Here is a 12,056-nt window from a genome sequence, read left to right as displayed (position 1 = left end):
TTTTTTTTTTTTAAAGGTCAAAATAATTCAAAGGGACCAAAGCTCATGTTGTGATGCAGCAAATTAAAGATAAATGTCAAATTAATATAAAAAAGGCTTTTTTTTCTCCCCCCAAAAATTTATCTTTATATTTTATGTTACAAAATAAAATTCAAGATTTTTCTAAACTGAATTTTTTGCATTTTCTCAATCAAATTTCCTGCTTTTCAGCCCGTTTAGGTATCATGTTCAACCTCAAACTAAAAGAGATTTCCCCCCTTTTTTTTGTGCTAAATTCTTCTTCTACTGCATCTTAAGTTTACAATTCATGTTCTCTTGCAAATTGTGAACATTCTGCCAACAAACAATATAACCCACCGCAGGAGTATCAGGTTCCTCCTCCTCTTCCTCTTCTTTGCTATCTTCGATCTCTTCAGTGACCTCAGCTTTGGCTTCGGCTATAAGCTCTCTAAGAGGTCTGCTGTCAGTCACGCTGGTCACAAAAGGATGCTAGATGCCCAAAAGGTGAGGAAAAAAACAGAAAGTCAACACAAAAATTAACCCTTCTCTGCGCGATGCCAACTTTACATCATCAACTTTACATCAGAGGTGTGAAAGTAACGCTGAACAGGAAGCCAACCTGCAGTAGCTGTGTTGAATTCCACCTATTGTCCACATTTTTGTCCAGCGATCTTCGCAGGAAGTCGTTAAATTCTGGCGACCTGTTAAATATGTGAAGCATTAGATTCCTTGCTATTAAAATACCAAAGTCATATTGCAGATTTTCAGAATACATTTCGGACATAAAAGGAAATACACAGAATATCCTGTTAACTCCAATCTGTAAGCATCCCAGTGCCACCTCTACTTTTAATCAAGACTAAACAACCTCACCAGCGAGAAGGGTGCATCAGAGTGGGCGGTTCAGACTTGGCTATTTTCAGCAGCACCCTCATGGGATTCATCTCATGGTTGGGCGGCTCGACCTGTGCCAGCTCTATGAGGGTCACCCCCAGGGACCAGATATCGGCCTTGTGGTCATACGGACGATCTTTGGAAGTTTCACACATCACAACCTCCGGAGCCATCCTGAAAAAAATTCAGTCAATCACCAATTTTAGGCTTTATTCAGTTGATAAGGGAATAAATAGAATGTGATTTAAACATTGCATATGTGAATTTAGTAGGGAGGTGGAAAGACAGGAAGGATAAGCGATAAAGTAAAGGATGTCCAATATATAAGTGCTTCTAAACAGATGAAAAATGAATTTTTCTGTAACTTCACATGCAATGGCACAGCAGGAGATGAGAGAATAATCAGAAGTAAAGAAAGTAGTGCCTCCCTATATTTAGAAAGCATGACTCACCAATACGGAGTGCCGATGAAAGAATCTCTTCTCTGTAATGTGTTGGTATTTTTAGCCGACACACCAAAATCAGCTGAAAGTAGAAATTAACAAGTGTTTTCTCAATTCAATTAAATTGAAATTTGACTCAATAAACCTAAAGCAAAGCAGCCATAAATCTGAACTTCCTTAATGCAAACATGCTCTGCAAAAACCTCCCAATGTCATAAACTATCAGCTAGTCTTTTTCTCACACGTCTTGGAAGAAGAAAGCTGTATCATTAAGTCCTGGTGACCAGCTTGATAATTATTGTTTGCCAGGCCAACACCACGACCCTCTGCCTACAGAACATGAATCATCAGGGAAAGAGCGGCTATGTGCGCTACGGCAGCTACATGAATACTTTACCGGTGGAAAATTATGTAACTGATTTGATGCATCACCAGCTGCAGCAGATCTGTGATTTATAAACAATACATGAGAAGAGCATCGCTTGGTTTTCTTTGTTACCTATTAAATGCACAGGGAATGAATCCAGAGTTTGCATTCACGCCACTTGAACATTTGCACTTTTTTTCCCCATGTGATGAGCATTCACTTCAACGTCTTTTATTGGGATTTTATGTGATATTGACAAAATAATTTTGAAGCTGAAGGAAAATTATTCATGGTATTAAACAGTTTTTGTTTTTTTAAATGACCAAAAAGTAGACCGTGTGTTTGGATTCAACCAGCTTTGCACAGAAACTTAAAATTCTGCTCCATCTTCTTTCATCATAATGCTGCCATCACCATGTTTCACCACGTGGAGGATGTGTTCAGGCTTATTGTGCAGTGCTAGTTTGTACTCATCTCATTCTGCATTTAACACAAAAAGTTAAATAAAGATTTAATTTGGGGACATCAGGGGTCTGAATACAATTTTTCACCAAACTTTTCAAAACTTTATCCGTAAAACGTTTAAGAACAAGAGTTCTTGTCCTTCTACTTTACAACTGCACACTTCCTGCTGTCAGCCTATCACTTAAAATCCATAAAAAATGCATTGAAGTTTGCAGCTGCAACATGACAAAATGCAAAAAGGATCAAAGGATGTGAATACTTTTTGCAATCCTGTGCATTAGTCCAGCATCTGCACATGACTGCATTTAACAAAACAAGCTGGAAAGCATTTTACCTAGTTTTACTTCTCCGTCCAGGGAGAGGAGGATGTTTCCAGCTTTCAGGTCTCTGTGGATGACCTTGTTCTCGTGAAGGTACGTCAAGGCCTCCAGCGTCTGCTTACACACCACCCGGATCTGGGGCTCAGTCAGGGGTCTCTCGAGTTCTGATGATCAACAATATGCACACTCAGTAAAACAACACTAGGCCATCTGCACAGATTCACATCAAATGTAATTCCTCAATGGTATTCCATGGCAGACTGGGGACAAAGTCCAACCTTATGTCATCCTCTATGCATGACTGGATGCATCCAAGTCAAACCACAGAGTATAATGGATGTACATCGAACGGTTGAGTAAGTTAAAGTTCAGCTTTGTCATTAAAAACAAAGGCAAAGTGTTTCAAAACAAGACAGAATTTAGGAGCCACATAGCTGGAACGCTATGAAACCTGAGCTACAATAATAACAGTGACGGGAGAGAGAAAATTCCCACTGTGCAATAAAGAGTTGGCAGTTCCCACTTCAGAATGGTTGAAAAAAAAAAATCCCGTTAAACACTTTGTCCTACTTTGTTCAGCAGATGAAGGTCTTACCCAGCATGATGGCATCGACCGCACCGCCAGCACAGAACTCAATCAGAATCTGAAAAAAAAAAAGAAAAAAAGAAAAAAAAAAGGAAGACCATCAGAAACAAGGTAATATAATACAAGGAGGCATTCAACTCCCAGGGCCTTTATTGATTAGACAGTGATGACATTCCAGGGGCCTAATCAATCCGGTGCTCTCAGATCACCGTGAGCTCCTAATCTAGACATATTTTTTGTTTCTTTTTTTTTATCTTAGTTAAATGTGCAGCTTCAATTATTGCTACTTCAACACATTCTGAGATTATTGCAACAGCAAACTGTTGCAATAATCTAACACACTGTTTAGAACAGTGTTTTTCAACCTTTTTTGAGCCAAGGTACATTATTTTAATTGAAAAAATCTCGAGGCACACCACCAACCAAAAATATAAACAAAGATACTCTGTAGCCGCCTCTATTCCATATATAGTCATTCTTATCAAAGTCTCTTGAATAGGAATCAAATAAACACAAAAATGCATTTTTATCACATTTTACATTTCTTATTTCAAATTGCACTTAACAYATCCACTTCAAAAATACACCTGAACAGYCACAACACTGTGGTCTTAAATTTAAAGAAGTTGTAGAAAACTTCAAACTGTTTTATAAACTAATCCACAAGCATCTTATAGCCGGAATACAGAAAATAATTTTTATTCTGTAAGAAGCAATAATATTTGGGAAACATTTCACTTCATATTCACTGTTACATTATGAAGAGTTGMATGTACAAAATGTCAATCTCTGTATATTTTACCCACCTGGTGTGAAACCTGWGCATATTTGGATGAAAACAGATGATTTCCTGGCAGAAATTGAAGAAAGACAAAGCTCTTCCTCAACAGCTCTCAGGCTCTCTCTGTTTTTAGTTTTTATAGTAGCCAGACTAGAGAAGCTCACTTCACACAGATATGTTATGGGAAATGGACCCATGTTCTTTCTAACCCAACTACTGCTGAGCTTCTCTGTCTTTTCCATCACTGTCTTGCTAGATTCAATGCTCTCACCGCTACCTGTAACATTCATGCATCACTAATTCTCTTGTTGTAATGTAAAATGCTCTGTACCTACTGCCATCATCATGTAATCATGTAATTTTCTTACCACTATCTAGTGGTAAGAAAATTACATGATTACGCCGCTAGTGCCAGTGTAGTGCCAGATCGACAGCCCTCAAATTAAAAGCTGCATGATATGAGTTTGAAAACATTTCACTGTCGTGCCTGCTGCTAGCATGTGGTTGTTCTAAATGAAAATTTAGCACGTTCTTCTTTTGATTTACAATTTTGACTTCTAATGATTCATTTCCTGCTAGAGAGCCCCCTGGTGGTTGAAGAAAAATTCACAGAAAAGCCACATCCGGCTACAATCCGCATGGTTCAAAGCTTAGGAAAAAACACCAGTTTATAGTCCGGAAAATACGSTACCGTAGGTGAAATTGAATAATTTCCACGGCACMCCTGACGATCACTCACGGCACACTAGTGTGCCGCGGAACAGTGGTTGAAACTAAAATCTCATGATTGATTGAGGTGCTGGAGTTGTGTATCTTGAATTATTTTAATGCAAAATAGTAATGAATATACTGCATAAATAATGCATTATTTTTTACATTTTTACAAAGTAAAAAATAATTTGTATTCAATAAATGACGTTATTTAATAGAGTTTGGATAATCATCAAATTTGTAAATTGTTCAGTTTGCAATAAAATTGTACAAAAACAGTTTAGATAATTCAGTTAAATCATTACTGCAAGGATTTCATATCAATCTAAATCTAATTAGAAGCAGATTTTTCATAAGAGGTCACATTTACCACATTTGTTCTCAGACACATTTGATGCAACCAATGAAGGTATAATAAGTGTGCTGAGATAGAACGCCTAAAATATTTGACCTGTTGATTGTCATGTTTCACTTCAGGCTGGGGATATAGCCAAGTCAAGAGAACTGTCCTAAAAGTTCAGAGGAGATTATTGTTTTGCTCAAACAAGGAAAATGATACAAAAAAAAGGCCATGAATGTTGTTTGAGATGCAGCTGAAAGCAGAGAGCTCAGTTTATTGCTAAAGTAACATTGGCAACAGAGCTGTCAACAACAGCCACCAGATTCCTGAGAAGGCTGGTGGTCAAAAATCCCTCACTGATCTTTAAAAGACCTGCAGTAAGACTTGGTGCCAGCAGCCACTGACGTGTCAGTTTCCACAGCAAGGCCCATGCAAATCTCTCAATGGCTCCTGGACTGAAACTCTAAGACATGCACCAACACTGAGCCGGAAGCACAAGAAAAGCCAACTCCAGTTTGCTCAGTTACATAAATAAACCAAAGAGGCTTCAGGATTTTGTTCTGTAGATTTGAAGTCGGAACCTTTCAGCCTCGTGGATTAATAGACCATCAAGGAAAAGACACCAAGGTGGCCATCATAGATGCCCGACTAGAAATCTCAAATTGAAAAGACAGCTGTAGCATAGAAACATGAATTATATTTGCAGCTTGTTGTCATGGCAAAGGGTGCAATAGTCGTTAAAATTTGTATTTCTGGACAAACAGCTTATTAGACGTGCTTAGTTATTTGAATTATTCTTGTGAGATCTGTTGAATAATAATAAAACTGCAGGTTTTCATTTTCCTCTGAGCGTACAAAAAGAAGAGACAGCTTTACACCTTCAATCAGGGCTAATTCGATTAACTTGGCTCCCACTTCAACTCCATTAAGCTTTGCTTCAATACTTGGCAGCTTTTTGCACCAGATGGTTAACATAAAAAAATTAATAAATAAATAAAAACTGAACTTGAACGTTGCACTCCATTTGTGAATTCAAACAATGGGAAGAACATGGTTAGACCAGTTTTGCATTAGTGCTAGTAACACCCATCATGCCATGGAGATTTCACTTTCACTAAGCATTCACTTCGTTACTATAAATACAACTTAAAATCTGCCAACTTAAATCCCACAGCCGAACAGGGGAATAAATCATACATTAACTGATCGGCCCAGACAAAGCAGAAGCAGTTAGGAATTAATCATGCTGCTTAAGAGACAAGCTCCAGAGACATGACCTGCATGCATCTCTGAATTATTCACAGGCACTTTCTCCAGCCACCAAAACCATTCCATTATTTTCCTATAGCTGTTGCTGGTCCACAAGGGGCAGTCACATGACACCACCTGACAGGACGTAATTGCTCTGGGACCTCTTAGTGCTCACAGAATGAGATGTACAGCACACACATTCAAACTGCACAGCTCACAAAGAAATAGCTGGATGATAATGTTGAACGTCAGAAGCTGCCAGTGTTCCTTAAATGTAAATATATATGCATTTTCCAGTTGAGGAAGCATAAAAATCTATCTCAGCTAATGAGGATGACCTTTAAAGCTCTTTACATTACATTTAAAGAAAAAAAATGTGCTCCATTTAGGAGATTCACCAAAAGGAAAACAGCGTCACCATTCAGGGAACTATGAAACTTACCCAAAGTTTGCCTTCAAAGTAGAAAGCGTCTAGCAGTTTGACAATGTGGTGGTGGTTGCAGGAGGCCAGAATGTCAATCTCCACCATGTAATCCTCCAATTCATCTTCTGTCTTTGTGTCAATCACCTTAGCAGCAGCAAGAGTCCCGTTCTGCTTGTTTTGAGCCTGGAAGCAAAATGAACAAAACAGTTAAAACCTGAACGATACAAAAGGTTTAAACGGGAAGGGGGTTTAATTAAAGATATTAAAATGTTATAGAAAAGCTTAATTATTTTAGTAATTCAATCCACAAAGATAAACCCATTTATATGGATTCATTACACAGAGAGTGATATATTCTAACTAGTTAATGTTCACAATTATGTGTTAGCTACAAAAACGGACTTCTGAGACGTATTCTTTGTTCTGGCTTCTCTTCCATTAATTTGTGCTTTATGATGTTGCTTGGAGGAAATGAGTCTGTAGCATTACAGAAACACAGGTAAAAAGCCCACTTTACATAAGGAGGCAATTTTCTCTGTTAATGTGCATTTTGTTCTGTCACACTTTTTCCTTCCACTTAGTTTTCCATTAATAATTTTGGATTCAATGGAGAGTAACATAAAATCTACCTTAGGAACAGTCTATTTTTTACTGTGCAAGATCTTTAATCTACATTAGGAATTATACAAAATAAAAACAACTCATTTTGGAGTTGACCACAATATACCTCTATATTTTGCCCCAAACACAGACTGTGACTTTCTACTAGAGATGTGCCGATCAGGTGGTCGGTTTGTGTGATCGGCAACAAGAGACCATGATCGGCGATCACCGATCATACACTTTTTCACGGAAATCGGCCGATTATGATCGGTGGCCGATCGATTGGCACACCTCTACTTTCTACAGTTTATTTCTTCCACCTCAGTTCTTCATTTCCTACAGTCAGGCCAAATAGTCCATCATTGAAGGGTCTACACCTGCATTTCAAAGTAGAAGATCCTGGTAGCAAAAATGACCGGGCACCCATGATCAGCTGGAAGCCATTTTAAAAGTTATTTTAAGGCTCGTTTTGGATTTAATGTTTATGGATTCAGACACAATGTCAGTGGAAAAAAAACAAAAAGGGAGTGTGAACATTTACCGCTGTGTCAGGCTCTATATTTACACTTTCTGACATGACATGCTCCCCGGCTCTTTCCTCTCATTCCAGCTGACGCCTGTTTGACAGACCCTGCCTAATACATACGCAGAATGTGAGAAATACAAAGAACTGGGTTGCCTTTGGTCAGTGTGAACGCAACATTTTAGCCCAACTGTCTTGAGAAACCTCAGTTAAAGTTTGCCAAATGAAGGCTCGTTTTTCTTAGTTCTGAACATAAAAACTGATTCAAATATGTAAAATGAATCACTGTGTAAGCAAAGTTTTCCAGTGGTGGTTTGTATTGAGCTTTAAAAATGACACACCTCTTAAGTTTGTAACATATACTTCATGCATGCCTGAGTTAGGGACACTTTTGCTTTCCCTTGTGACTCATTTAAACAGCTGATTCACACTTTGCAAGCAGCCAGTCCAGCCACACCTAAAGGAGGCAACCATCAAAGGTCTGTGAAAAAACTGATGAGAATAGTAATGGCTCTGATGAAGGTAGTCCCGTATAGGCAACACCGGGTCAGCTTAAGTTTGGTTTGTTGTGCATTGTGCGGCTTAAGCAGCTAAAATGTTGGAGCCCCTAGATTTCCCTTACAGCTAGACCGAGCAACTAACAAGAGTAGGAAACAAATAAAGGCAAATGAAGACTTAAATAGAACATTAACTGGATTATTTGTAGACAACCGTTTCAGGAAGGAAGGAACCACATAGGCGGCACACTGAGAAGTTGTTTCAAAAGGCTAAATGATCTCAGAGTTCAAACACAGAACTCCTCCTCAGGGCCCGTCATGGAAGTCATTTCAAAGAGGTTATGTTATCTGCCAAAGATGCAAGACAGAAAATACTCTCAGTCCAAAACAACATGGTTAAGTATCCGAGTCGAGGTGACATCTGAGGTCCGGTAGAATATGTTGGTACTAAAAGCAGAAAAATAGGCCTTCAATTTAAAGTGAAAGCTTGGCATCGGCTGGGATGAGACACTCATGATAGGATGAGTGATAAACTAAAATATACTGCCGACTGTTGCTGCTAGGAAAATAAATAATGTTTACTACTCAAAATTATCTGATGAAACTTCTGGTCAACAACAATTTCAGATATTTTTTTGAAGAGTGATCTGACGATTCAGATTTGAACCAATTTAGATTATTTCAAATGTGAAATTTTATATATTTATATTTTAAATATACCAAATATTCTGTCCAAACAGTCCTTTATGATGCTGATGCTTCTAACACAAATTTTGCATGTATTATTACAATTTGCTGTGTTGTGCAATGCTTGTAGCCAATTTTCAGTGAGACATTCCAACTGTAGTTTTTTTTTCTGTTTTTTCCCCCAACCATTACCCTAAAAAAATTTTTTCACTAAATGGCTCTATTCGTGACTGAAAATATTTCCGAACAGATTCAGTTCACTTTGTCGTAAAAATGAGCAGCGACAGGTTGGGGAAGTGACATCTCTTCATCATTATACTCCTCCATAGCTGGAGAAAATACCAGTAACTGACACTTTCTCTGGAGTATCAAGGGCTAAATCTCCAAAATCCGAGCTGCACAATATATTGTATCCCATTCAACATCGCAATACCAATGGGTTTATTATCATAATTTCAAAAGCCTTCTTTGTATCTTAACATATTAGGTGCCATGTGTTAAAAGCTCTCCTTGCCAACAACCATATGAAACATGCATCAGTGTACAGTGGTGTGTGTCAGACAGCACATTTTGTTGTGGCAGCAGAATCATATCAAAAATATCCAATGGATGTATTACGGTAGTCAAACAATACATGGACAGCAGCCTGTCTCTTCCGATTATTTGCATAGGACTTTGAAAAATAATTTATGAAAACAAAAATGAAGGGAGACTGAGAAAAAGGACACAGTGATCGAAGTGCTATTGCCTGAATAAAAACAAAACAAACAAAAAAAAGAGGTGGAAAAGAAAGTCTGCAATGACCAACAATACTGATAAGTTGATTAATTAACCTTAATTGAGCAATGTACACCCTCAGTGGGAATGGTATGAAAACTTCAGGGTTTCTGTCCCTGCCTAGCAACAGTCAATACACAGTTAAAGATCTAATTTTTAGAGATTGTCCATTTGTTTTGGTAAAATAAATACAGGGTGCGCATTACAGAAAGTAATGCTGATCAATATCTGCAACAGAGCATGGCACAAACCAACTGCATGTAAGAAAAGGTCAATTTAAAAGGGTGTGTCATTACTTTACAAAGCAACTGTTCTGGTTGTTTGACATTTCTCAACTGTAACTAGTGGATGTCTTGTAAGCATTTAAGGACGGCTTTCATAGGAAAGTGTTTATTCAATGATTATGAACCACGCCTTCCATAATCTGCACTAAGCACACGTCAAAGTCATGTTTAAAAATGTAAGTGTGATTTTTTGACATTGATTTAGACCAATACAGAGAGAAACGTTTAACGGTTCTTCACGTTTCTGCAACAGGGAGGCAGGTAACAGATCTACAGCTAACTTTTGCAAATTTGATTTTGTGTTTTTTTTGTTGTTGTTGTTTGTTTTAGCTACTGGCCTTAGCTAATAATAAAACTATGGCCTGATCAAAAGCTAAGCCGATGTTACTGCTGTCTGACAGATCAACCCACTTGCTTCCATTCAACAACCAGACGCCGCCCGATCTCAGCGAGTCTTTATAAATGGGGCTAAAACTAGAAAGCGGATGTAACGTAACGCCTTAACTTACCTTGTACACTTTCCCAAAAGCGCCATCTCCCAGCTCACCGATTATTTCCCAAATTTCCTCCGGATTTACGTCTCTGTGTACATGTTCGTACTGCTTCTTCTTTTTATCCGGCCCCAGCTTGAATATCTTCCGAAAATTGAAGAAAGACATCTTGTTGTTTTTCAGACGTTGAACTAAAGTGCTGTGGATGCGGTCTCTTCTCTCAATCCGCCAGCAAAACGGTCCCTCCCGTCGCTGAACTCAAACGCGGGCGTGAAACAAACAGTGACAGGCCGGTGCTACAGCCATTCAGCTGTGATAATGTCAATTATAACTTCCCTCGACGGTAGTTATTCACAATCACATCATAGATAGAAGCCGACACAGGACGCTAGCGAAGGAGGTGAGTGATACGGACAGAGGACTTCGTCGTTCTCGAACGGAAGCGTTTCCGTTTCATACAGACTGAAATCGAGAAAAACCCCAAAATACCGACCATACCTTCACCCTCGAGACGACACGTTTACCGTTTAACGCCGACGAGATAAAATGGACACAACACGGACCTCATGCTTCGGTTGGCTGACCACACTGAAGTTAGCGGACTAGCATCAAGCTGACGTACCCACGTTTCAACACTTCCGCTGTAATTTCAAAATAAAAGCTAAAATAACAAGAAAATAGAAAATAACATTTTAGATTGAATGCAGTGAAGAACATTTATGACACAAGCGTAATTTTAAAAATGTAATAAACATTTTATTTGCAAAGTTGTGTTCTTATATTTTGATACAAAGAGATAGAGGGGCCTTAAATTTGAAAGATAATTTCCGCCCCAGACTGCCATGTCACTATTTCACTAAACATATTTGCTTGGCGGCGTCCGTTTCCTGGATCTTCTGTGCAGGAAGGTGCTCTACCCAACCACGCATGCTAGTTGTGTTAATGTCGTCATGAACAGAGGGAAATGGTGTTTTTCTTCTGACCCCCCCATCACATACTCGTGTCCTTTTTTATTTAATAATGTATCTTATTTAGAGTCATCGGCTCAATTCCTTTACAGTTGTTAGCCAATAAAAGCTTTAACGGAGGCAGTCAATTAAGCAGTCAATTGCTTAATTTACTCTTTATTTAATCTTATGTTTTTGTAATACCATTTTTTGCGTAACTTTGACCAGTTTCCGTATTTTTGGATAAACAACAATGATAATAATAATAACAAGAACAACAACAATAATAATAATAGTAAGAGGAAGAAGAAAAAGAAAAAGAAGAATACACAGAAGACGAATCGGTGTTCTTTCTAGTTCAAAATGTTTTTCTTTTTTTTCTTCTTTCTTTTTTTTTTTTGCTTTCATGCCCTCTGCAATTTGATTCATATTACATTGTTGTTCCTTGTGTTGCTCATCTGTTATGTTATAATAAGGGTCTGCAACCTGCAGTTCTTGAGCCACAAGTGGTTCTTTGAATCTTCCACAATGGCTTTTAATAACCTTGATTGAAATGACAAAAAAAATCAAAACAATGTTTATAAATACAGAAACAATTACAAAAAATGCATTTTTTTAGCAGTTTCTTGTGTGTGTGTGTGTGTGTGTGTGTGTGTGCGTGTGTG

General features: G+C 38.1%; 1 protein-coding gene across 3 annotated transcripts in view; it reads right to left on the bottom strand.

Annotated features, from left to right (window-relative positions):
• Window positions 1-11,063, bottom strand: part of slka (STE20-like kinase a) — a 23,330-nt gene extending 12,267 nt beyond the window's left edge. For 2 of the 3 annotated variants that reach the window (XM_008429363.2, XM_008429364.2), the window contains exons 1-8: window positions 10,463-11,063; window positions 6,601-6,765; window positions 3,085-3,133; window positions 2,504-2,653; window positions 1,347-1,419; window positions 874-1,068; window positions 620-701; window positions 358-489 (exon numbers count right to left, since the gene is read on the bottom strand). In XM_008429363.2, coding sequence (XP_008427585.1) covers window positions 358-489; window positions 620-701; window positions 874-1,068; window positions 1,347-1,419; window positions 2,504-2,653; window positions 3,085-3,133; window positions 6,601-6,765; window positions 10,463-10,612 — 996 coding nt within the window. In that variant the 5' untranslated portion in view covers window positions 10,613-11,063. The remainder of the gene's footprint in view (window positions 1-357; window positions 490-619; window positions 702-873; window positions 1,069-1,346; window positions 1,420-2,503; window positions 2,654-3,084; window positions 3,134-6,600; window positions 6,766-10,462) is intronic. The other variant, XM_008429365.2, reaches the window with a different exon arrangement.
• Window positions 11,064-12,056: the final 993 nt, after the last annotated feature.

The sequence above is a fragment of the Poecilia reticulata genome, linkage group LG15 (assembly GCF_000633615.1).
Source record: "Poecilia reticulata strain Guanapo linkage group LG15, Guppy_female_1.0+MT, whole genome shotgun sequence".
Classification (NCBI taxonomy): Eukaryota; Metazoa; Chordata; class Actinopteri; order Cyprinodontiformes; family Poeciliidae; genus Poecilia; species Poecilia reticulata.
This window is presented reverse-complemented; position numbering and strand designations above follow the sequence as displayed.